At 42.2% G+C, this 26,327-nt stretch overlaps 1 protein-coding gene and 1 long non-coding RNA gene across 2 annotated transcripts in view; both read right to left on the reverse strand.

Annotated features, from left to right (window-relative positions):
• Positions 1-2,096: 2,096 nt before the first annotated feature.
• The window catches only part of MOGAT2 (monoacylglycerol O-acyltransferase 2), a 94,189-nt gene continuing 69,958 nt past the window's right edge, over positions 2,097-26,327 (reverse strand). Inside the window, exons 3-6 of the mRNA XM_077298737.1 lie at positions 12,277-12,481; positions 11,910-12,084; positions 6,317-6,516; positions 2,097-3,037 (exon numbers count right to left, since the gene is read on the reverse strand). Coding sequence (XP_077154852.1) covers positions 2,883-3,037; positions 6,317-6,516; positions 11,910-12,084; positions 12,277-12,481 — 735 coding nt within the window. The 3' untranslated portion in view covers positions 2,097-2,882. The remainder of the gene's footprint in view (positions 3,038-6,316; positions 6,517-11,909; positions 12,085-12,276; positions 12,482-26,327) is intronic.
• Positions 17,218-17,700, reverse strand: LOC143817365 (uncharacterized). The gene is made up of 2 exons (XR_013224126.1): positions 17,516-17,700; positions 17,218-17,409 (listed from the first exon to the last, which is right to left on the reverse strand). It is a non-coding gene; the product is annotated as an uncharacterized LOC143817365 (long non-coding RNA).

Consider the following 26,327-nt stretch of genomic DNA (forward strand, 5'->3'; position numbering starts at 1 on the left):
AGCAGTCACGGGAAAGCAAAGGTTGTCAGATTTTAGTTCCACAGCCCCTCTGGTTTTCAGGCTGTTCCCCTATTATATGAACTGTCTACATTTAATCTGCCCCCTCTGTTTTTATCCAAGAGGACAAATATATTTTCTAGAAGTATGGGCATACACCAACTTCATGGGGCCCCATAGCAAGAAAAAGGTTTAATTGGGCCCCTCTTCTGAAAAAATAAATAAAAATTGGCAGAGTAGCCGAGGTCCTGTCTCCAGCCTGTTATAAACAGGTAGGGACATGTATTGTGGCATGTACACCGTAACTAAGCCCCGACTGAAGCCCCTCCGTGTCCTCACCACAAAACCCCTACCATGGCTATTATAGAGTATGAGGTTTCCAAAAATGCCCCCCACTCACACACAGAGTATATAACACCCCCACACCTGCCAGTACGATGGATGCAATGCCCCCAAAGCTGTCACTCAGTATGATACCCCCATAAATCACTACACAATACAGAGACCCCCCAGTATGATGTTCCCACAAAATATTATTTCCACCACAAATACCCACTCAGTATAAGGCTCCCACGACCCCCACACAGTATAATCACCCCCCTCAGTATGATACCTAACAGCCCCCCAACCAACACAGTATCCTGGTCTTCACAGAGCCCTGCACAGTAGGATTGCACCTTGGTATGATGCGCCCACAGCCCCTTGTTCTGTATGATGGCCCCCAACTCACTACGATGGCCCCTAATGCCAGCCTCCACTCAGTATGATGGACCCCAATGCAAGCCCCCGCACTCACTAAGATGTTCCCACAGCCCCCACTCATTATGATGTCCCCACAGCCCACCCCACACTCAGTATGATGTCCCCCAAAGCTTCCACTCAGTATGATGTCCCCGCAGTCCACCTCCCCAGTGAGTATGATGGACCCACAGCTACTGATATATACATATAGAATACTAATAATACTCACCTCTCCCTGATCCCCCGGCGCGCTGCTCCGGACAGTGCCGTGTGAGTATTGATGTCATCATGTCCCAGACTCACCGGCACAGGATGAATGGAGGATCAGGAGCCGGAGGACATTCATGGAGTGGAGTTTGCAGAGATAATGATGTATTGAAGCCACAATAATAGTATATAATCCATTATAGGGGGGCAGAGAACGCCATACACTAGATGGGGTCCTGTTAACATTTGCATTTTGTCCCAGAAACTTTACGTATCTGTAATCTTACATAGAAGCTAAGGTCGGTCTGCAGTGGTGGGAAGGCAGGGAAGGCACGGACGCGGCATCTAACATGGGAAATATCAAATAAAGGTGGAAATTAACCATTAACCACAATATTAGCTGAAGATATTTACTGAGATCGAGGGGTCCCAAACCAATGTCCCCTCCCCCCATAAATCTATAGGCTAAGCTGGTGGTGGGAGACAGACCCTATATCCCGTGCACTGTGGGAGACGGACCGTAGCTGCATTAATTCGGCTTAATCGCCATGAGACTGTCACTGACATTAGAAAGTCCTGCGAGGAACAGAACGGGGGTTTTGTTATAGGATTATATGAAAAAAGCTATAAGTAAGGAAAGTCAAGTGAGGACATGGAAGGAGCCGTCCCAATGCCGAAAAAATGTAAGTCACGAGGGAGACTATGCTGAGTTGCTAAAAATTTCACCAAGGTATGTCTTAAAGGGGATGTCCAGGAATAGAAAAGCATACCTGCGGACCTCCAAAAACAGCGCCACACTCCATTACAGGTTGTGGCTGGCATTGCAGCTCTGCTTCATTCATTTTAACCTCTTCGCTACATAAAATGTATTGATAAATCACAGGACGTGTGTAGTTGTACGGAGCAGGCTCAGTAGCTGAGCCTGCACTATTCATAACAGGTGCCAGCTGTATTAAACAGTCAGCACCTACCTATAACGGCAGATGTCACCGGGCCTTCATAGGCTATTCACTACATACTGCAATACTGAACAAATGATCGGAAAAAAAAAAAAAAAAGTTTAAAAAAAATGTTTTTTTAAAAGCATCAAAAAAGTTAACAAATATTTTAAAAAAAACTTTAAAAAGTTTGAATCGGTCACCTTTTCCCAATACAAAAATAACTATATTTGGTATTGCTACAGATTTAACAAAATATAAACATATTTGCATCACCGAGAAAGCAAAACAAAGATTTCAAAAAAACAAACTTCAGAATTATAAATTTGGGGGTAAAAGAAAATGAATTAAAAACGATCAAAAGGAATATCAATGAAGACATGAAGGCAGCAGCTCTGTCAGTGGAAAAATAAAATACTTATATGTCTCGGAAATATCAACACAAACTATTTTTTTTTTTTTTTTTTGCAAAACTCTGAAATTATTTTCACTATTTAAATATAAAAAAAAAAACTATAAGTTTGGACGTCATACGGTGATGGAATAATACAGATATGGTCCATGAAAAAAGGAGAAAAAAAATGAGCGAATATGTACATTTTTAATGTGAGGATTCCGGGGTATAGCCAAAAGTGACCTCTAAACTCTATAGGCTGGTGGAGAATAGCGCCCTCTTACGGAATAATTTGACTGATGTTGCTACATAAGAAAAAAAAATGATGGACTGAAAAAAAAAAGTATACTGAAAAATATTTTTTTTATTTAAAAAAAAAAACAAATCTAGAGAAAAAAAAATTACAGAAATATTCAGATTTCTTTTTTTTTTTTTAGAAAATTTGTTACGTTTCTCCCCATTTTTAGAAAATTTAGCATTAATTACTTTACAACCCCAGGATGTCATTAACGGAGTGATTACATTAATGTAATGTAATTATGATTAATTATTATTAATGCAGTGATCAGATCAGTGAGCGGCAGCAGCAGGAATCCCAGGAGTCGTCACATGAAGGTCAGGTGTCTGTCGGCCGGAACGTTGTAGTTGGTTTTGTGCTCCTCGAAGAGTTCAGAGAGTTTCTCGGTGTAGAGCTTGTGCAGGCGGTCCACTTCCTCACTAGTGGGGTTGGGATTCTCTACCACTGGAATCGGCCTCCCAACTGCAAAAGAAAAGAAACATATAAACGATATTCAATAATATTATAACACAAGATACCCAGGTTATAGCAGCATGCTACATACATTATATATATATATATATATATATATACACACACACACATACACTTATATACAGAAGATGTATAATTTACACAAGCAGCACACATATAATTATAAACAGGAGATACCCAGGTTATACCAGCTGTACATATATAACTATATACAGGAGATGCCCAGGTTATACCAGCTGTACCTATATAATTATATACAGGAGATGCCCAGGTTATACCAGCTGTACATATATAATTATATACAGGAGATGCCTAGGTTATACCAGCTGTACATATATACCGGTAATTATAAATGTCTGGGCCTACTGCAACCGTTTCTGCTTGTGAACACTGTTTAGGGGTGGCCGAATAGTAGGTTTATGACTCAAAGCAAGCCTTTGAAGGAGCCTACACCTTGAGGTTCGAGGGACTCCAGAGGCATCAGTGGCTTCAAAAATCTGTTTGCTGGTTTGTAATGGTATGTTGGCAGCTGCTCTCTTAATCCAATGAACTTGCCTGGCAGAAACCTTCCTCATTCTGCCTTTATCAGCACAAACACATCTGTGCTCAGATTCAGCCACAAATCTCTTAACAGTACGATGATCACGCTTAAGTTTTTGGGAAATATCTAATGTTTTCATCCCTTGTCCAAGGCATTGTGCTATTTGATGCTTTTCAGCAGCAGAGAGATCCTTTTGCTTTCCCATGTTACTTGAAACCTGAGACCTGCTTAATAATGTGGAACATCATTTATAAGTAGTTTTCCTTTAATTAGAATCACCTGGAAAACTAATTATCACATGCGTTTAAGATTGATTTCAGTGATCCATTGAGCCCTGAGACACAATACCATCCACGAGTTTATTTGAAAAACAAAACAATTAAATCTTTATGACACTTAAATCCAATTTGCATAATAATTTGGAACACGGTGTTTGAGAAATAAGATTCTCTGGTCTGATGAAATGAAGATAGACCTTTTGGTGATAATTCTAAGTGGTATGTGTGGAGAAAACCAGGCACTGCTCATCACCTGCCCAATACAATCCCAACAGTGAAACATGGTGGTGGCAGCATCATGCTATGGGGGTGTTTTTCAGCTGCAGGGACAGGACGACTGGTTGTCATTGATGGAAACATGAATGCTGCCAAGTACAGAGATATCCTGGATGAAAACCTCTTCCAGAGTGCTCTGGACCTCAGACTTGGCCGAAGGTTCACCTTCCAACAAGACAATGACCCTAAGCACACAGCTAAAATAACAAAGGTGCGGCCTCAGAACAACTCTGTGACCATTCCTGACCGGCCCAGAGACCGACCTAAACACAATGGAGCATCTCTGGGGAGACCTGAAAATGGCGTCCACCAACGTTCACCATCCAACCTGACAAAACTGGAGAGGATCTGCAAGGAAGAATGGCCGAGGATCCCCAAATCCAGGGGGGAAACACTTGTTGTATCATTCCCAAGAAGACTCATGGCTGTACGAGCTCAAAAGGGGCTTCTACTCAATACTGAGCAAAGGGGCTGAAGACTTAAGACCATGGGATAGTTCAGTTTTTCCTTTTTAGTAAATTTGCAAAAATGTCTACATTTCTGTGTTTTTCAGTCAAGATGGGGTGCAGAGTGAACATTAATGAGAAAAATTGAACTTTATAGGATTTACCAAATGACTGCAAGAGTGAAAAATGTAAAGGGGTCTGAATACTTTCCGTGTATAATTATATACAGGAGATGCCCAGGTTATACCAGCTGCACATGTATAATTATATACAGTAGACGCCCAGGTTATACCGGCTGTACATATATATAATTATATACAGGAGATGCCCAGGTTATACCAGCTGTGCATATATAATTATATACAGGAGGTGCCCAGGTTATACCAGCTGTACATATATAATTATATACAGGAGATGCCCAGGTTATACCAGCTGTGCATATATAATTATATACAGGAGATACCCAGGTTATACCAGCTGTACATGTATAATTATATACAGGAGATACCCAGGTTATACCAGCTGTACATGTATAATTATATACAGGAGATGCCCAGGTTATACCAGCTGTACATATATAATTATATACAGGAGATGCCCAGGTTATACCAGCTGTACATGTATAATTATATACAGGAGATGCCCAGGTTATACCGGCTGTACATATATAATTATATACAGGAGATGCCCAGTTTATACCAGCTGTGCATATCTAATTATATACTGGAGATACCCAGGTTATACCAGCTGTACATGTATAATTATATACAGGAGATGCCCAGGTTATACCAGCTATACATATATAATTATATACAGGAGATGCCCAGGTTATACCGGCTGTACATATATAATTATATACAGGAGATGCCCAGTTTATACCAGCTGCACATGTATAATTATACAGACAATACCTAGGTTATAGCAGCATATCATTTTGGAGTAACGGTTTATCAGCAGACTGTTCGCTCGTCGCTTGCCTCCTGTCCTCTGGGCCCATTAGCACAGTGATGTGCTGCTATTAGTACTGTGTAATAGTATCTGATAGGACACTGAGTGCACTGAACCGTTTGTTTGTCACATTAGTCCTGGTTACAGGTGGAATTATACATCGATCAATCAGCCCCGCTGTCATGGCGACCGGTCAGCTGGACGGCAGGATTCATCGGCTGCTTCCTCAGTCATGTGACCATTGTCTCATTGCTGAAAATGTTCCAGTGCTGCCATATGGGCCGCTCACTCATTGCTTCCGCCTCACTGGGAGGACACATGTCACCCTCCAGTCCGTGCGCGGAATATCAGAGTGCGAAACAATCAATTACTACACAGGTTTCCTACAACTCAGCACAATAACACCGCGACACGCCAGTAGGAAGCTGGAGCATCCCTGTATGTAATTATATATAGCTGGTATAACATGGGTATTGTCTGAATACAGTCATATATATACAGCTGGTGTAACCTGGGCATCTCCTGTATATCATTATATATGTAGAGCTGGTATAACCTGGGCACCTCCTGTATATAATTATATATATATACAGCTGGTATAATCTGGGCATCTCCTGTATATAATTATATATGTAGAGCTGGTATAACCTGGGTATCTCGTGGCATATAAAAGTACATGTACATCATGTAAATGGCATATCGCCAGGGTGTCACAACCCCTTTAATGTAATGATTATAATAAAACTATTCACTCCCCCTCCCCAGGTCCACAACTTACCAATCGTGTTGATCGGCCTTCGATACGGGATTAGACCAAAGCTGTACTGGAAGACGCCCCGCGCGTGGAACAGGGGGAAGGCCACACCCAGGAGTTTCTGCATCTTCTCCTGGACGCTCCTCAGCAATGATCCTTTGGGATTCTCCACTTGGTCGAAGAGTTCATTCTCCCCAAAGGAAAAGACCGGGACCAAGGAAGCGCTGGACACAGAAGAGAGCAAGGACCAGACTGAAGCGTCATTCCAAATACTAAGTGCCTCCAATTATTCTGCCTTTTTGTGCCTGTAATCCTCCTATTTTCTAATACATGGAAATACATTTTACCCTAAATTTGTAATTTAATCTCTTTACTAATGGAAATTGAGTTTTTTGCTCAGATGAATTCTCCCACATTCAGAGACATAACCTTTTTTTTAGCATAATCCTTACTATATAAGATTTGTAGTTTTTAAGTTGAATTTTACCATAGGCATACAGTGTGTAAGTGTTACAGATACAGTATATGGCGATGCACATCCATGTACCAGTACACTATGCCTGTAATGAAGAAGAACACCAATACGATCTAGAGGCAGAAAAAAAACCTTCCTGTATGTAGGCGTACAACCTGTGATTCATTAATAATGCTGCCGCCTTTCATGCTAAAGGTTCTGAGTTTGAATCCTGGGTAAGAGCAGTACAGCGACACTGTGTAATTGGGAGCTACTCCGGCTGCACAGGTCATACGTCAACCCCACTTTCTCTAAAAAAGGCAGTTGTGTTGACACTGAAAAAGCAAAGAATGTAGGAAGATTTCAGCTCTGAAGCTGCAGAATTTTGAATGCAGTTATAAAAATTGGAAAAAATAAGGAAGATCCGGCTCAACGATGTAGTGAAAAAAATCCGTAAACTTTATTCACTTAGAATCGTGTTATGTGAGGAATAAAAAACATCAGCAACAATGAGAATAAAAACAAAATCAATGTATATAGACCAAACATTATAAAGGAAAAAAGGACAAAATAATAAATAAACAAACAAATACTTTGGCTAGATGGAGATACATAGAATTGCATATAAAGTTATAAACTTCTTGAAAAAGTTATTATTTAAAATTTGCAAAGCTTCAGTTAACACCATTATTTGGATCTGAGAAATTCAGGTATAATGATTTACACATCAAATGTAAGAATAGGCTTTGTCCCGAGAAATATCTGGATCAAGACCTGATAGGGTGGTTCTAATATTAATTAATTTGTTTCTGCACGGCTATAACCTGTATAAATGCCATCATGAATAAAAATAGTGGCTGAAACAGAAACATTTTCCGTGATTTCCGATATGGAAAAGAAACAAAGTAAAAAATTCCATGTATATTTATTATTTATAGTTTTGTAATTTTTTTGAATAAAGCTGACAGCAGTGAAGAAATAGATAAAAAAGGCAAATAACCCAAGAGATAAGTAGATACTATATGTAGGTCTTTACAGATTATGGTGCAAACTCTCTTAGTTTGAAGAACACTCATGATATATAAATATATAAATGGGCTCGCAGACGAGTCCCAGGGACAGGATGCAGAGGGCCGTGCGAGTTAAACCATATGATGAGAAGGGGGGGGGGGCACAAATAGATATTGACCCCAAAAATAATAGCCGAATTTACAGGGAACCCCCATACTAGTACTAGAACCCAAAAATGATTAATAAAAAAGCATGATGTCCTTCCTTCTATTCAAACCATGCGGTATTCTGGTTCCCAGTTTAAAAATCCAACAAGATATTGAAACCACAATCAAGGATGTGAAGGACAAAATGACATCTGCTCAATTTGATGAATTCTTGAATACCAGCAATTCTAAAATTTCTAAAGCAGAAGAAAATATCATGGACATGAAAAAACGTAAATTAGACCGTGACCTCTATGACTATGCTAATGAACAGGTCTATGAATGGGGAAGATGGGACAAAGCGAACCGATCCCAGAAATCAATTCTAAAACCCCCCAAAAAACCGCACCTATAGAAATCGCATGCAAAGACAAGTCACGTTTAGTTTATCAGATCTAGATACTTCCACTGGAGTCACAGAGGATTCAGACTCGGAACCTCCACAGGGATCAAAAAACTCCTACTTCAAAAAAAGCAAGCCTCCACCAATCACCAAAAAAAGGCTTACCGGAGAAAAGGAAGGAAACATCGATATAAACAGAAATCCTCCGAGATATCACCTCAGATACCAACGTTAGGACATTTTGATGTCGTTAATATTTCTTCTACCTTCCTTACAGATGACCAAAAAGAACTCTTATCGTATGGACTTAATTTTACTCCAAGTTGCAATTTTGACCTTTTTTCCACTATTTGTGATGTGAACAGGTTTATTAGGAATATCGCTCTTAAATTGCACTTTAAGGATGATCATACTGAAGCCAAATGTGACACTAATGTTTGTGATAATGTATTTCAATCTTTTGGTTTCACAGATCAGTTATCACTTATGTGTTTATTAGAATTGCAGGATGATGATTTCAGCTCTAGAGATGGCCAAACTCCTTCAAAAAAACCTTATGAAAGTGCCTAACCCTCACTTTTATCCTGTGCAAGCACGTAAACCTGCTATGGATAGATTTCAAAATGCCATGGAATCACAGCTGAGAAACCTTTCAGAAGGTATGCGTGACAAGACGCTTGCACAGTAACAACCTAAAACCCAAATTACAAAAAGCCCTGCGTGAATTACAAAAAAATGATTACCTTGTGATTAAAAACTCTGACAAGGGTGGCTCCGTTGTCATAATGGACAGGGACAATTATATTTCTTGGGTCGATAATATGCTTTTGGATTCTACTGTGTACAAACGTCTGTCTGCTAATCCCACTTTACTGATAAAAGACAACATTTTTCAAATTATAGATGAAGGTTTTAGTTTGGGTATCTTTAATAAAAAAGAAAGTGATTATCTGAAAGTCTCCAGTCCGGTGACCCCAATACTGTATGCCTTACCTAAAACCCACAAAAATCTATGCCCGCCACCTCCTATGAGGCCAATTGTGTCGGGCATTGGATCTCTGGGTGAGAGGCTGGGAGAGTGGCTAGATCTGCTCCTGCAGCCTCTCGGCAAGAGAATACCTGGATATCTAAAGGACAGTACAGATGTCCTAAATGTTATGAAGGATTTCATATGGCAGTCTAAATTTTCATGGATTACCTCAGATGTTGTCTCTTTGTACACGTCCATACCACATGAGGTAGCGTTACACGCACTTAAGTTTCACATGGAAAAATACAGTGACTTCACACCAGATCTTCAGTGTTATGTGATAGAGAGTTACTCTCTTTCTCATGACTACAAATTTTTTTTGTTTCAACCAGGTGTACTACATGCAAATCAGCGGTGTTTCTATGGGCGCTAAATACTCGCCATCCATCGCTAATTTGGTGATGAGTTGGTGGGAAGAATCATATTTACAGCATTGAGAACCCATTCAAAGACTATATATGTTGGTACGGTAGATACATCGATGATATAATTTTGATTTGGAATTCTGATGTATCTACCGTACAGGACTTAACTGACTATTTCAACTGTAACCCCTTCAATCTTAGTTTTACTGTTCGTCAGGAACCCACATGCATAGAGTTCCTTGATCTAAAACTCAGGGGTATATCTAATACTCCTGTCGTTACATCCACCTTTAGAAAAACTACAGCAGGTAACACGATACTACGTGCTAATAGCCACCATCCCAAACACACAATTAAAAGCATACCTGTGGGTGAGATGGTGAGGGCAAAACGTAACTGCACCACACAGGAAGATTATTCCCAAGAGGTTGAGTGTATAAAAGAAAGACTCACACAGAGGGGGATACAGTAATTGGCATTTACATAGAGCAGAAAAAAAATAGTTGAACGAAGACCACGCTTTAAAACTAAACAAAACAAAAGCGCATGTTCCATAAATCCCATTACTGTGGTCTTTCAATATAGTAATCAATTTTCCTCAATTAGAAAACTAATCAGGGACAATTTAACTATTTTGAAAGAAGACCCTGACATAGCTGAAATATTGAAAAATGGATGTAGAATTGTGTCAAGAAAAGCACCCTCTTTGGGCCATAGCTTATCACCGAGTTCGTTAAATATTCCTCACGCACAGCCTTCTAATTGGCTTAGTACTAAAGGCTTCCATAAATGTGGTGCCACAAGATGCAAAACTTGCAAATTTTCGCAAAAATGTCGTGACTTCACTGATGCCGGCAATCAGAACACGTATACAATAAAGACATTCCTGAACTGCAAAACTAACAATGTAGTTTATATTTTGGAATGCACAATTTGTCATCTTAAATAGGTCGGCAGCACTATACGTTCTTTCAAAACAAGAATTCGGGAACACATCTATGATGTGGAGAATGTCAATATTAATAGGAACACATCACAGGTTTCACAACATTTTATTAATCAACATCAATCCAATCTTGAGTCACTCAGAGTCTATGCGATTGAAAAAACGCATAGACCATTCAGAGGAGGAGATATTGAGGTAACCCTTAGAAACAGAGAAACTTGGTGGATTTTTAAACTGGGAACCAGAATACCGCATGGTTTGAATAGAAGGAAGGGCATCATGCTTTTTTATTAATCATTTTTGGGTTCTAGTACTAGTATGGGGGTTCCCTGTAAATTCGGCTATTATTTTTGGGGTCAATATCTATTTGTGCCCCCCCCCCCCCTTCTCATCATATGGTTTAACTCGCACGGCCCTCTGCCTCCTGTCCCTGGGACTCATCTGCGAGCCCATTTATATATTTATAGATCATGAGTGTTCTTCAAACTAAGAGAGTTTGCACCATAATCTGTAAAGACCTACATATAGTATCTACTTATCTCTTGGGTTATTTGCCTTCTTTATCTATTTCTTCACTGCTGTCAGCTTTATTCAAAAAAATTACAAAACTATAAATAATAAATATACATGGAATTTTTTTACTTTGTTTCTTTTCCATATCGGAAATCACGGAAAATGTTTCTGTTTCAGCCACTATTTTTATTCATGATGGCATTTATACAGGTTATAGCCGTGCAGAAACAAATTAATATTAGAACCACACTATCAGGTCTTGATCCAGATATTTCTCGGGACAAAGCCTATTCTTACATTTGATGTGTAAATCATTATACCTGAATTTCTCAGATCCAAATAATGGTGTTAACTGAAGCTTTGCATATTTTAAATAATAACTTTTTCAAGAAGTTTATAACTTTATATGCAATTCTATGTATCTCCATCTAGCCAAAGTATTTGTTTGTTTATTTATTATTTTGTCCTTTTTTCCTTTATAATGTTTGGTCTATATACATTGATATTGTTTTTATTCTCATTGTTGCTGATGTTTTTATTCCTCACATAACACGATTCTAAGTGAATAAAGTTACGGATTTTTTCACTACATCGTTGAGCCGGATCTTCCTTCTTTTTTCCTGTTTTGTCCACGCCCTGACACGGCGGTTCCGTGCTCCGAGACTTCAAGGATGTGGACTGTGGTGAGCTGGACTTTGTTTTGCTGTAAGTTATAAAAATTGCAAAAATAAGTTGTCATGTGAAATTACCCATTTTTAATGGCAAGTCTGATGAATCCTTTCCGGTCTTTCAGCAGTAGGGTGAAAGCACCAGGACGAGCGTCCAGAGATTCCGCCGCTCCGCCCACGGCGATGACCACAGCGGTTCCACCTTTCTTTTTCTTTAGCAGGTAGGTCGCACTTTCCTTGTCAGATGGGATTAATCCTGGAAGATAGCACTGGTTTTAGCTCCTGATGTCTCTCCCCCTCCTGACACCTAATACCCAGGACAAATGTTCCATGTGACTCCTTCCCCACCTTCACCTGGGTGTTATCATTATGTGTAAAAACATTCACTAAACCCAAAAGGTTAAAATAAAAAATGTATTAATATCCGTGATCCCTGTACAGTACCTACCACCACTCATAATGTAGTCCCTGAAAAATGGCGCCCGGAACCAAAGTGGTAACATCAGGAGGTACGGTGTAATTCCCGGGAACAGGTCAGAAAATCCAGTGGCCTCAGTGCAGAAATTTGTGAACCCTCCGGCTATGAGGACGCCATGTGGATGGAAGCCAAATATGTAGTTCTGATTCTGATCCAAATCTGCCGTTTTAATCAACTGTAAAAAAAAAAAAAAAACACAACATTTTTCTTGATGTGAATTTTCAACTCTAATATGAAATAATCTGGATATAATGAGGAGTCACTCCACACACATTACATTACTGATCCTGAGTTACCTCCTGTATTATACTCCAGAGCTGCACTCACTATTCTGCTGGTGCAGTCACTGTGTACATACATTACTGATCCTGAGTTACCTCCTGCATTATACTGCAGAGCTGCACTCACTATTCTGCTGGTGCAGTCACTGTGTACATACATTACATTACTGATCCTGAGTTACATCCTGTATTATACTGCAGAGCTGCACTCACTATTCTGCTGGTGCAGTCACTGTGTACATACATTACATTACTGATCCTGAGTTACATCCTGTTTTATACTCCAGAGCTGCACTCACTATTCTGCTGGTGCAGTCACTGTGTACATACATTACATTACTGATCCGGAGTTACATCCTGTATTATACCCCAGAGCTGCACTCACTATTCTGCTGGTGCAGTCACTGTGTACATACATTACATTACTGATCCTGAGTTACATCCTGTATTATACCCCAGAGCTGCACTCACTATTCTGCTGGTGCAGTCACTGTGTACGTACCTTACATTACTGATCCTGAGTTACATCCTGTATTATACCCCAGAGCTGCACTCACTATTCTGCTGGTGCAGTCACTGTGTACATACATTACATTACTGATCCTGAGTTACATCCTGTATTATACTCCAGAGCTGCACTCACTATTCTGCTGGTGCAGTCACTGTGTACATACATTACATTACTGATCCTGAGTTACATCCTGTATTATACTCCAGAGCTGCACTCACTATTCTGCTGGTGCAGTCACTGTGTACACACATTACATTACTGATCCTGAGTTACATCCTGTATTATACCCCAGAGCTGCACTCACTATTCTGCTGGTGCAGTCACTGTGTACATACATTACATTACTGATCCTGAGTTACATCCTGTATTATACCCCAGAGCTGCACTCACTATTCTGCTGGTGCAGTCACTGTGTACGTACCTTACATTACTGATCCTGAGTTACATCCTGTATTATACTCCAGAGCTGCACTCACTATTCTGCTGGTGCAGTCACTGTGTACATACATTACATTACTGATCCTGAGTTACCTCCTGTATTATACTCCAGAGCTGCTCTCGTTATTCTGCTGGTGCAGTCACTGTGTACATACATTACATTACTGATCCTGAGTTACATCCTGTATTATACTCCAGAGCTGCACTCACTATTCTGCTGGTGCAGTCACTGTGTACATACATTACATTACTGATCCTGAGTTACATCCTGTATTATACTCCAGAGCTGCTCTCGTTATTCTGCTGGTGCAGTCACTGTGTACATACATTACATTACTGATCCTGAGTTACATCCTGTATTATACTCCAGAGCTGCACTCACTATTCTGCTGGTGCAGTCACTGTGTACATACATTACATTACTGATCCTGAGTTACATCCTGTATTATACCCCAGAGCTGCACTCACTATTCTGCTGGTGCAGTCACTGTGTACATACATTACATTACTGATCCTGAGTTACATCCTGTATTATACTCCAGAGCTGCACTCACTATTCTGCTGGTGCAGTCACTGTGTACATACATTACATTACTGATCCTGAGTTACATCCTGTATTATACTCCAGAGCTGCACTCACTATTCGGCCGGCGTCACACTGGCGAGTTTTACGGACGTATGAGCGCAGAAAATACACCCGTAAAATACTCATAACACATGGCCCAATGATTCTCTATGTCCCAGCTCCTATCAGCCGTATTTTATGGATCCGTATTATACGGTCTTCTACGGCCGTACAAAATCGCAGCATGCTGCGTTTGTCACCGTATTTACAGCCAGGAGCTGTGCTAAAGCAGTGCTCGTGGCTGTAAAACCCCCGGGAATGAATGGATTGCAGGGGAATGACCTGGAGTTACCTTGAGTTGCGGTGAGGCGCCCTCTGCTGGATGTCCTCATGAACTGGAGCCTGGTAAAAGTTCCCACGCTCGAGTTCATATGAGGACATCCAGCAGAGGGCGCCTCACCGCAACTCAAGGTAACTCCAGGTCACCCTGCATTTCATTCAGTCCCTGGGGTTTTACAGCCACGAGCACTGCTTTAGCACAGCTCCTGGCTGTAAAATGATTTAACCCCTTCAGATGGATTTACTTCGTGGGACGTGACTGATCATCGGAAGGTATGTATATTGTTGATTTTTTATTTTTACTTTGTTACAGAACGAGGGTCTTCAGCTGGATTAAGAGAATAATAAAATATTACAACACCCTGTGTGTTTATTTCATTAAAGGACTTTGTAATAATGTGTGTGTGTGTGTTTTATTAACCATTTCGTACTATTGGATTAATAATGGATAGGTGTCATAATTGACGCCTCTCCATTATTAATCTGGCTTAATGTCACCTTACAATAGCAAGGTGACATTAACCCTTCATTACCCCATATCCCACCACTACACGGGAGTGGGAAGAGAGTGGCCAAGTGCCAGAATAGGCGCATCTTCCAGATGTGCCTTTTTTGGGGTGGCTGGGGGCAGATGTTTGTAGCCGGGGGGGCCAATAACCATGGACCCTCTCTAGGCTATTAATATCTGCCCTCAGTCACTGGCTTTACCGCTCTGGCGGAGAAAATTGCACGGGAGCCCACGCCAATTTTTTCTGCCATTTAACCCTTTATTTTACAAGCTACAGCGCCCAAATTTTGCACATACACACTACTAACATTAGTAGTGTGGAATATGCAAAAAAAATGGGGATATGAGATGGTTTACTGTATGTAACCATGTCTCATATCATGTCGGGTTTGGGAAGGAGAAATGAAAAGCCGGCAATTGAATTACCGGCTTCTCACATATCTCGCGCTGAATTAAATATAAATACAGAATATATATATATATATGTGTCTCAATGACATATATATATATATATATATATATATATATATATATATATATATATATATATATATATATATATATATATATATATATATATATATATATATATATACTGTATATATGTTTTACCGAACATTTGAGCACATAAATCCATTAGATGTCGGTTTTGCAAGCCTGCGATAAAAAATATCGCAGTACGGATGCCATACGGATTACATACGGAGGATGCCATGCGCAAAATGCGCTGACACACCCTGCCTACGGATGACATACGGATCACTATTTTGGGGACTTTTCTGCGTATTACGGCCGTAAAAAATGGACCGTAATTACATACGCTGAGTGTGAGGCCGGCCTAACTATGATTTTTACTTTACATGATAAAAACCTGGCATTTTAACAGGGGTGTGTAGACTTTTTATATCCACTTTAACCCCTTCCCGACATGTGACGGTATAGTACGTCACATGTCGGGACCCCCGCTTTGATGTGCGCTCCGGCGGTGAGCGCACATCAAAGTCGCGACATGTCAGCTGTTTTTTACAGCTGACATGTGCGCGCAATAGCGGCGGGTGAAATCGCGATCACCCGCCGCTATTAACTAGTTAAATGCCGCTGTCAAGCGCAGACAGCGGCATTTAACTACCGCATCCGGCCGTGCGGCCGGATATGAGCGCATCGCCGACCCCTGTCACATGATCGGGGGTCGGCGATGCTCCTCCATTGTAACCATAGAGGTCCTTGAGACCTCTATGGTTACTGATTGCCGGTGGCTGTGAGCGCCCCCCTGTGGTCGGCGCTCACAGCACACCTGCATTTTAGCTACATAACAGCGATCTGATGATCGCTGTTATGTAGCAGAGCCGATCGGGCTGTGCCTGCTTCTAGCCTCCCATGGAGGCTATAGAAGCATGGCAAAAGTAAAAAAAAAAAGTTTTTAAAAATGTGAAAAAAATAAAAAAAACATAAAAGTTTAAATCACCCCCCTTTCGCCCCAATCAAAATAAATCAATAAAAAAAACCAAAAACCTACACATATTTGGTATCGCCGCGTTCAGAATCGCCCGATCTATCAATTAAAAAAAAGCATTAACCTGATCGCTAAATGGCGTAATGAGAAAAAAATTCGAAACGCCAGATTTACGTTTTTTTGGTCGCCACGACATTGCATTAAAATGCAATAACGGGCGATCAAAAGAACGTATCTACACCAAAATGCTATCATTAAAAACGCCAGCTCGGCACGCAAAAAATAAGCCCTCACCTGACCCCAGATCACGAAAAATGGAGACGCTACGAGTATCGGAAAATGGCGCAATTTTGTTTTGTTTTGTTTTTTGCAAAGTTTGGAATTTTTTTTCACCACTTAGGTGAAAAATAACCTAGTCATGTTAGGTGTCTATGAACTCGTAGTGACCTGGAGAATCATAATGGCAGGTCAGTTTTAGCATTTAGTGAACCTAGCAAAATAGGCAAGCAAAAAACAAGTGTGGGATTGCACTTTTTTTGCAATTTCACTGCACTTGGAATTTTTTTCCCGTTTTCTAGTACACGACATGCTAAAACCAATGATGTCGTTCAAAAGTACAACTCGTCCCGCAAAAAATAAGCCCTCACATGGCCAAATTGACGGAAAAATAAAAAAGTTATGGCTCTGGGAAGGAGGGGAGCGAAAAACGAAAACGGAAAAACGGAAAAAGCTCCGGGGGTGAAGGGGTTAAGTCCTATTTTACTTTATTTAATATAAATAATTTTAGTTCTATAATAGTAAGAGAAGAGACTGCAATCTGCTCATGCTCGTTTATTTCATGCTGGTGCCCTGCTATTGAATTGGTGACATTTTATGAACTGCTGCATTTCTAGTCTTCCACAGTGGACTCGATCAGGAGAGAAGTGGTCATCGGTGACACCAGTATCAGCTCGGTCTTGGTCTTGCGCCATCCTCCCGAATAATAACGCTGTGTACATTTATAGTAACCTAGAAGAAGCCGATGTATAAATATAAGGTTGTCCATTGCCAGGAATTACATGTATAGCATTATAATGGAGGTTATACTGTTTAGTGTAGGCTCAATAACACTTACCCATTATATGGGGGCTGCGAGTCCTTCTCCTCCTGGGAAAGGATCTGCTTTTCTGGTGAACAGCCATGATGTCTTGATGGTACCAGGAGGGTTGCTAATAACTTGTGGGCGGCCAGTAGAATGTCCTACACTCTGAGGCCATTATGACACGTAGAACGCTCTCTCATTGCCTAGTAGCTGTGAGATCACCTGTATGATGGAAGGGAATGTTGGCTAGATAGGGTTGGCCGCTCTGTTTGTGAATATGGTGGTGGGCATGCTTCATTAACAGAATTACTCAAGTAAAAAGATTGAAAATATATATATATACTAGCTGTACTACCCGGCTTCGCCCAGGGTAATAACTGCTGTTAGCAAAATAGAATGTGTTAACAAAAATTTATTCTGCACAAAAAAAACACAAAACAAATAGATAGAAATGTAATTATTAAAAGGCAAAAACTAAGCTAATAGAAGCATTTTACAACATATATTTCAACACCAGAGATATTCCACACAGATTTAACTAAATTGGCCAAGTAATGTGAAGTAATCTTCTACTACTTATTTGAGAGCCTTTTGATAAACGACATTCTTAGTTTTTCCTTCAGGTGCAAAGACAAACAGATTTTTGGCTGTTCCAACTCTTGAACAGGCCACATAAAGTTGACCATGAGAAAAGCATAGAGATTGTAAATCTAAGCTAGCTGAAGAGCCCGGCGTTGCCTGGGCATAGTAAATATCTGTGGTTAGTTATAGCACCTCACTTCTCTTATTTTCCCATCACGCCTCTCATTTTCCCCATCACATCTTTCATTTTCCCCCTCACTCCTCTCACTCCTCTCATTCCCCCCTAACACTTGTCATTTCGACCTCACATCTGTCATTTTCCGATCACTCCACTATTTTCCCTCACTCCTCTCATTTTGCACTCACACCTCTCATTTTCACCTCACACCTCTCATTTTCACCTCAGTATATACATGTTTGTCATCTCCCTTATATATAGTATACACCTGTATGTCATCTCCTGTATATAGTATATACCTGTATGTCATCTCCCCTGTATATAGTATATACCTGCTGTGTGTCATCTCCCCTGTATATAGTATATACCTGTATGTCATCTCCTCCTATATATAGTACATACCTGTATGTAATCTCCTCCTGTATATAGTATATACCTGTGTGTCATCTCACCTATATATAGTATATATCTGTGTGTCATCTCCTCCTGTATATAGTATATACCTGTATGTCATCTCCTCCTGTATATACTATATACCTGTAGGTACTCTGCTCCTGTATATAGTATATACCTGTGTGTCATCTCTCCTGTATATAGTATATATCTGTGTGTCATCTCCTCCTGCATATAGTATATACCTGTGTGTCATCTCCCCTGTAAATAGTATATACCTGTATGTCATCTCCTCCTGTATATAGTATATACCTGTAAGTCATCTCCCCTGTATATAGTATATACCTGTGTGTCATCTCCCCTGTATATAGTATATACCTGTATGTCATCTCCCCTGTATATAGTATATACCTGTATGTCATCTCCTCCTGTGTATAGTATATATCTGTGTGTCATCTCTCCTGTATATAGTATGTACCTGTATGTCATCTCCCCTGTATATAGTATATACCTGTATGTCATCTCCCCTGTATATAGTATATACCTGTATGTCATCTCCTCCTGTGTATAGTATATATCTGTGTGTCATCTCTCCTGTATATAGTATGTACCTGTATGTCATCTCCCCTGTATATAGTATATATCTGTATGTCATCTCCCCTGTAAATAGTATATACCTGTGTTTCATCTCCTCCTGTATATAGTATATATGTGTGTGTCATCTCCTCCTGTATTAGACCTCGTTCACACGTTATTTGCTCAGTATTTTTACCTCAGTATTTGTAAGCTAAATTGGCAGCCTGATAACTCCCCAGCCAACAGGAAGCCCTCCCCCCTGGCAGTATATATATTAGCTCACACAGACACATAATAGACAGGTCATGTGACTGATAGCTGCCGTATTTCCTATATGGTACATTTGTTGCTCTTGTAGTTTGTCTGCTTATTAATCAGATTTTTATTTTTGAAGGATAATACCAGACTTGTGTGTGTTTTAGGGCGTTTCGTGTGTCAAGTTGTGTGTGTTGAGTTGCGTGTGGCGACATGCATGTAGCGACTTTTGTGAGATGAGTTTTGTGTGGCGACATGCGTGTAGCAACTTTTTGTGTGTCGAGTTGCATGTGACAGGTTAGTGTAGCAAGTTATGTGCAGCAAGTTTTGCGCATGGCGAGTTTTGCGTGTGGCGAGTTTTATGTGTGGTGCCTTTTGAGTATGTGCAAGTTTTGTGTGAGGCAACTTTTGCATGTGTTGCAACTTTTGTGCATGTGGCAATTTTTCTGCGTGTGCAAGTTTTGCGTGTGGCGAGTTCTCCATGAGGTGAGTTTTGCACGTGTGGCGAGTTTTGCATGTGGAGAGTTTTGCGCGTGGCGAGTTTTGAGTGGCGACTTTTGTGTTTCAACTTTTATGTGGCGAGGTTGGTGTGTGTGTGGTGAAATGTGCGCTGAGGGTGGTATATGTGTTCGAGCACGTGGTAGTGTGTGGCGCATTTTGTGTGTGTGTTCATATCCCCGTGGTGGTGTGGTGATTATCCCATGTCGGGGCCCCACCTTAGCAACTGTACATTATATACTCTTTGGCGCCATCGCTCTCACTCTTTAAGTCCCCCTTGTTCACATCTGGCAGCTGTTAATTTTCCTCCAACACTTTTCCTTTCACTTTTTCCCCATTATGTAGATAGGGGCAAAATTGTTTGGTGAATTGGAAAGCGCGGGGTTAAAATTTCACCTCACAACATAGCCTATGATGCTCTCGGGGTCCAGACGTGTGACTGTGCAAAATTTTGTGGCTGTAGCTGCGACGGTTCAGATGCCAATCCCGGACATACACACATACATACATACACACATTCAGCTTTATATATTAGATAGTAGCTGAAGAACACGGCGTTGCCTGGGCATAGTAAATATCTGTGGTTACTTATAGCACCTCACTTCTCTCATTTTCCCTGCTCCATAATATTCCCACCGCACACACACTGCCCCTCTCCATAATATTACACACACATTACCCCTCTCTATATTTCCCTCTCCATAACATTCCCCTCTCCATTATTAATCTGGCTTAATGTCACCTTACAATAGCAAGGTGGCATTAACCCTTCATTACCCCATATCCCACCGCTACAGGGAGTGGGAAGAGAGTGGCCAAGTGCCAGAATAGGCGCATCTTCCAGATGTACAGTACATACCGGCTTTACCGCTCTGGCGGAGAACATTGCGCGGGAGCCCACACCAATTTTTTTCCGCCATTTATCCCTTTATTTTACAAGCTACAGCGCCCAAATTTTGCACATACACACTACTAACATTAGTAGTGTGGAATATGCAAAAAAAAAAAGGGGATATGAGATGGTTTACTGTATGTAATCATGTCTCATATATAAATACAGTATATATATATATGTGTGTGTCTCAATGACATATATATATATATATGACACCAACTCCAAGGTACCTCTAACCCCTGGGTGGCCAGCCAGGACGGTATCATGATGCTCCGCCAAAACCTTTAAGTAGTGTTGAGCATTCCGATACCGCAAGTATCGGGTATCGGCTGATACTTGCGGTATCGGAATTCCGATACCGAGTTCCGATACTTTTGTGGTATTGGGAATCGGTATCGGAACCATATTCATGTATAAAATAAATAATTAAAATAAAAAATATGGATATACTCACCTCTCCGGCGGCCCCTGCACCTTACCGATGTAACCGGCAGCCTTCTTTCCTAAGAATGAGCGCGTTTAGGACCTTCCATGACGTCGCGGCTTGTGATTGGTCGCGTGCCGCTCATGTGACCGCTCACGCGGCGATATCTGACATTTTTCGGGTATCCGATACTGATACTTTCAAGTATCGGAAGGTATCGCTCAACACTACCTTTAAGCGGAGATGAAGCGGTACAAACGTTTTGTTGATGGGAAACTCTGATGGTACCTCCTCCTGATCCTCGGCAATCTCAGCCTCAACCTCGGTAGTGAGAGCCGAAACCACAACACCCTTTTGGAGGATGGGTACTGGATCTTCCCGAGGTTCTCCCCCCAGAAAACACCTGGACAGAGCATCCGCCTTAGTGTTTTTAGAACCAGGTCTGTAAGTGACAACAAAGTTGAACCGCGTGAAAAACAATGCCCAGCGAGCCTGCCTGGGGGACAGACGCTTGGCTGACTCCAAATACAGCAGATTCTTATGATCTGTAATAACAGTAACCTGATGTACCGACCCCTCCAAGAAGTGTCGCCATTCCTCAAAGGCCAATTTGATTGCCAACAACTCCCTGTTGCCGATATCGTAGTTACGTTCGGCGGGCGACAGTTTCTTGGAAAAATAGGCGCATGGACGCAAACCGCTCAAGGATGAGCCTTGTGACAACACCGCCCCCACTCCAACCTCAGACGCATCGACTTCTACAACAAAAGGTTTTGATACGTCTGGCTGCACAAGAATGGGGGCCGAAACAAACCTGTTTTTAAGAGATTCAAATGCGCACATAGCAGCCTCAGGCCAAACGGAGAAATTGGTACCCTTTTTAGTCATGTCAGTTAGCGGTTTAGCAATGATAGAAAAATCCTTGATAAACTTCCTATAGTAGTTAGAAAACCCAAAGAACCGCTGAAGTGCTTTCAGGTTATCAGGCCGTTCCCAATGCAACACCGCTTGCACCTTAGTGGCGTCCACTTGTTTTTGTGCACCACTATCCACAAAAACAGTGATTTTCAGCTCTCTAATAACTTTGGCAGGGAGCATGTACTGAGAAACCATCATGGAGGAAACACATAAGCTCAGATCAGACTCCTCCCCACCCTCTGAGCTTAGAAGTTTTCCAACGTTGCGTTTTTCTTTCACAGCAGAGGACAGATATTAATAAAATGACCAGTTTTACCACAGTAATAACAGGCTCCCTGCTTCCTGAGTACAGGGACTCGATTCTTAACATGTGACACCCCTGCGATTTGCATAGGTTCCGTGGGCTCACATGCAGCAACCTCACGTGAACCTAAACCTCCTCCCACAGGCGGCGTCTCATGCTCCCCCAGACAAAAACGGCGATCAATGCGGACAACAAGACTCATAGCGGAATCTAGTGAAGTAGGAGTCTCGTACATCAGGAGGGCTTTTTTAACCCTATTAGAAACTCCATGAATAAATTGACTCCGCAGCGCCGGATCATTCCACTGTGTGTCGACCGCCCAGCGGCGAAATTCAGAACAGTAATCCTCTGCAACACGCTCCCCCTGGCAAATAGTGCGTATCTTAGATTCTGCTAGAGCCATTCTGTCTGGATCGTCGTAAATGTGTCCTAGAGCAGAAAAAAAACTCTCCCCAGAGTTAAATGTAGCAGAATCAGACGGCAAAGAAAACGCCCATGCTTGGGGATCCCTGCTTAATAATGACAACACTAGGACCACACGCTGAGCCTCATTACCGGAGGAGATCGGGCGCATACAGAAATATAGTTTGCAAGCTTCCCGAAAAGAAACAAATTTACTGCTTTTCCCAGCAAATTTTTCAGGCAAAGGAAACTTAGGCTCAGCAACTTTACCTGTAACTCCAGCTTGCACATTAGATACTGCTAGTCCCTGTTGCTGCACTGCCCCCCTCAACTCAGTGACCTGTAGGAACAGCGCCCTCAACTGGCGGGTTATGGAAGTCATGGGATCCATGGAAATAATGTTGGCCGATTATAATGTCACGGGAGACCTAGGTAGGAAAGAGCTAATAACCCGGGCCCCTGCGATTTCCCTCAGTCTAGGGAAACCCTGACTGACCCTCTCCCAGAGTTTACACTGATGGAGTGCATGTCTGGGCCTCCACCCTCACTCTGTCTCCTGTTGTTTCAACCCTAGGCTGAAACAACCACCCTCCACCCAGTGAAGAGACCACACTCCAATACCCACAGTTAGCACAGACAAGGATAACGGAAAAAATAAGCATCACGCCGCAGTCACTCAGGAACAGGGCCGGACTGGCCATAGGGCAGTTCTGGCAAATGCCAGAAGGGCCGGTGGCAGTAGTGGGCCGCTCGAGTGTGCCGCTGTCGGCACACTCCCCACGCTGTCGCGGCACACTCCCGGCCCCGCATTCAACTATACCGGCGTCATAGACACCGGTACAGTTGAATGCAATGATGGAGGAGAGAGCGTCTGTCTGCTGACGCCCCCTCTCCCATCATTCCCCGCTCTGCCTGCCGCTGACACTGCGGGTGCGCGATGACATCATATCATCGCGCACCTGCTGTGTGACCGGGCGCCGGGCTGATTGCATCTGCTGAGGCCGGAGCCAGGAGCAGCGCGGGGCACGAGGAGAGAGGTGAGTAGAGTGTTTGTTTTTTTTTATCAATGAGTGATGACTGGATTGTGGAGCTGTGGGGGGGGGGGGCCTGCCTGCCTGCATTACATTTTATGGGGGCTGCCTGCCTGCATTACATTTTATGGGGGCTGCCTGCCTGCATTCCAATCTATGGGGGCTGCCTGCCTGCATTCCAATCTATGGGGGCTGCCTGCCTGCATTACATTCTATGGGGGCTGCCTGCCTGCATTACATTCTATGGGGGCTGCCTGCCTGCATTACATTCTATGGGGGCTGCCTGCCTGCATTACATTCTATGGGGGCTGCCTGCCTGCATTACATTCTATGGGGGCTGCCTGCCTGCATTACATTCTATGGGGGCTGCCTGCATTATATTCTATGGGGCTGGCTGCATTCCATTCCATGGGCCTGTGCTGCATTATATTCTATGGGGCTGGCTGCATTCCATTCTATGGGCCTGTGCTGTATTATATTCTATGGGGCTGGCTGCATTACATTCTATGGGCCTGTGCTGCATTATATTCTATGGGCCTGGCTGCATTCCATTCCATGGGCCTGTGCTGCATTATATTCTATGGGGCTGTGCTGCATTATATTCTATGGGGCTGTGCTGCATTACATTCTATGGGGGCTGTGCTGCATTACATTCTATGGGGGCTGTGCAGCATTACATTCTATGGGGGCTGTGCAGCATTACATTCTATGGGGGCTGTGCAGCATTACATTCTATGGGGGCTGTGCAGCATTACATTCTATGGGGGCTGTGCAGCATTACATTCTATGGGGGCTTTGCAGCATTACATTCTATGGGGGCTGTGCTGTATTACATTCTATGGGGGCTGTGCTGTATTACATTCTATGGGGGCTGTGCTGTAATACATTCTATGGGGACTGAGCTGTAATGCTGGATACAGCTGTAATTATATGTTATATAGTCGTGTTACACTCCCCTCACTTCTTGTAGCCTACAAGTGTACAAAGATATTATACAGTCACCATGCGACAAGTGGGCCTGTGTGACTTCAAATGCCAGGGCTGAATTTTAGTCCCAGTCCGGCCCTGCTCAGGAATACACTATAAATGCAAAGGGCAAAACAAATACAAATATGGGAAGGAGCAAATAAGACAAAGGGAAATACACCACCAGATACGATACTTCAACTACTAGCTCACCACTCCAGACCGAGATAACCAAGCACTAGACAGAAGCTATAATCGGCGACGCCCAATGTTCAGGAGAACTATTTAAAGGCAGTGGGCATGGCCCAGCCTCCAATCCGAGCACCAGGTAAATTAACCCTGGACCAGCTAGATAAAATCTAGCCGACGCCAATGAGCGCATAGTGGACAAAAGCGGAATTACCACTGTCTGTCGGACGACCTGGTCTGAACGTCCGACATGACATTTACATCCTGTATTATATTCTAGAGCTGCGATCACTATTCTGCTGGTGCAGTCACTGTGTACATAAATTACATTACTGATCCTGAGTTACATCCTGTATTATACCCCAGAGCTGCACTCACTATTCTGCTGGTGCAGTCACTGTGTACATACATTACATTACTGATCCTGAGTTACATCCTATATTATACTCCAGAGCTGCACTCACTATTCTGCTGGTGCAGTCACTGTGTACATACATTACTGATCCTGAGTTACCTCCTGTATTATACTCCAGAGCTGCACTCACTATTCTGCTGGTGCAGTCACTGTGTACATACATTACATTACTGATCCTGAGTTACATCCTGTATTATACTCCAGAGCTGCGATCACGATTCTGTTGGTGCAGTCACTGTTTACTTGTATCTGTTGTTGACCATCTCCCTTTGCACTTCTCTCCTGAGCTGACAGGGTTACTCTCGCCCCGTCCTCACTGGTTTCTCCATGAACCTGAATCTTTCAGGATCAAATGTTTTGTCTTAGTGTCCAAAACCAGTTAGTTACACTAAAACCATGACTATCATCCTCCCCCGTCATTAAGCCTCCGGTCACCCAATAAGTTACATATACAAAACAAAGCAAAGGTGGCTCTTCTCGCAAGCACAGGCCGGGGGGGGGGGGGGGGGGGGCTTGTGTGTCCCCATAACAGCCCCCCATGTGTGTAACCTAACAGCTTGACTGACCCCATAAGATTTATCTGCAGTGACCCATTGCAGCCCCTATGTCTCTCATAGGAGCCAGTGTGTCCGTATCACAGCCAATGACCCCCATCGCAAGACCAGGGACCACTTTTTGGTGTGGTTTTATTTTTTTACAGCAATTCTTTTTCTCTTCTCTTTCCTGGTGGAAAAAAAAGAAAGTGCATGATCCTGATGGAATTTGTACCAAATTAGGTAAAATAATAAAAAAAAAGATTAACCATTCCATAGACATAAG

This window comes from Ranitomeya variabilis, chromosome 3 (assembly GCF_051348905.1).
Source record: "Ranitomeya variabilis isolate aRanVar5 chromosome 3, aRanVar5.hap1, whole genome shotgun sequence".
NCBI lineage: Eukaryota > Metazoa > Chordata > Amphibia > Anura > Dendrobatidae > Ranitomeya > Ranitomeya variabilis.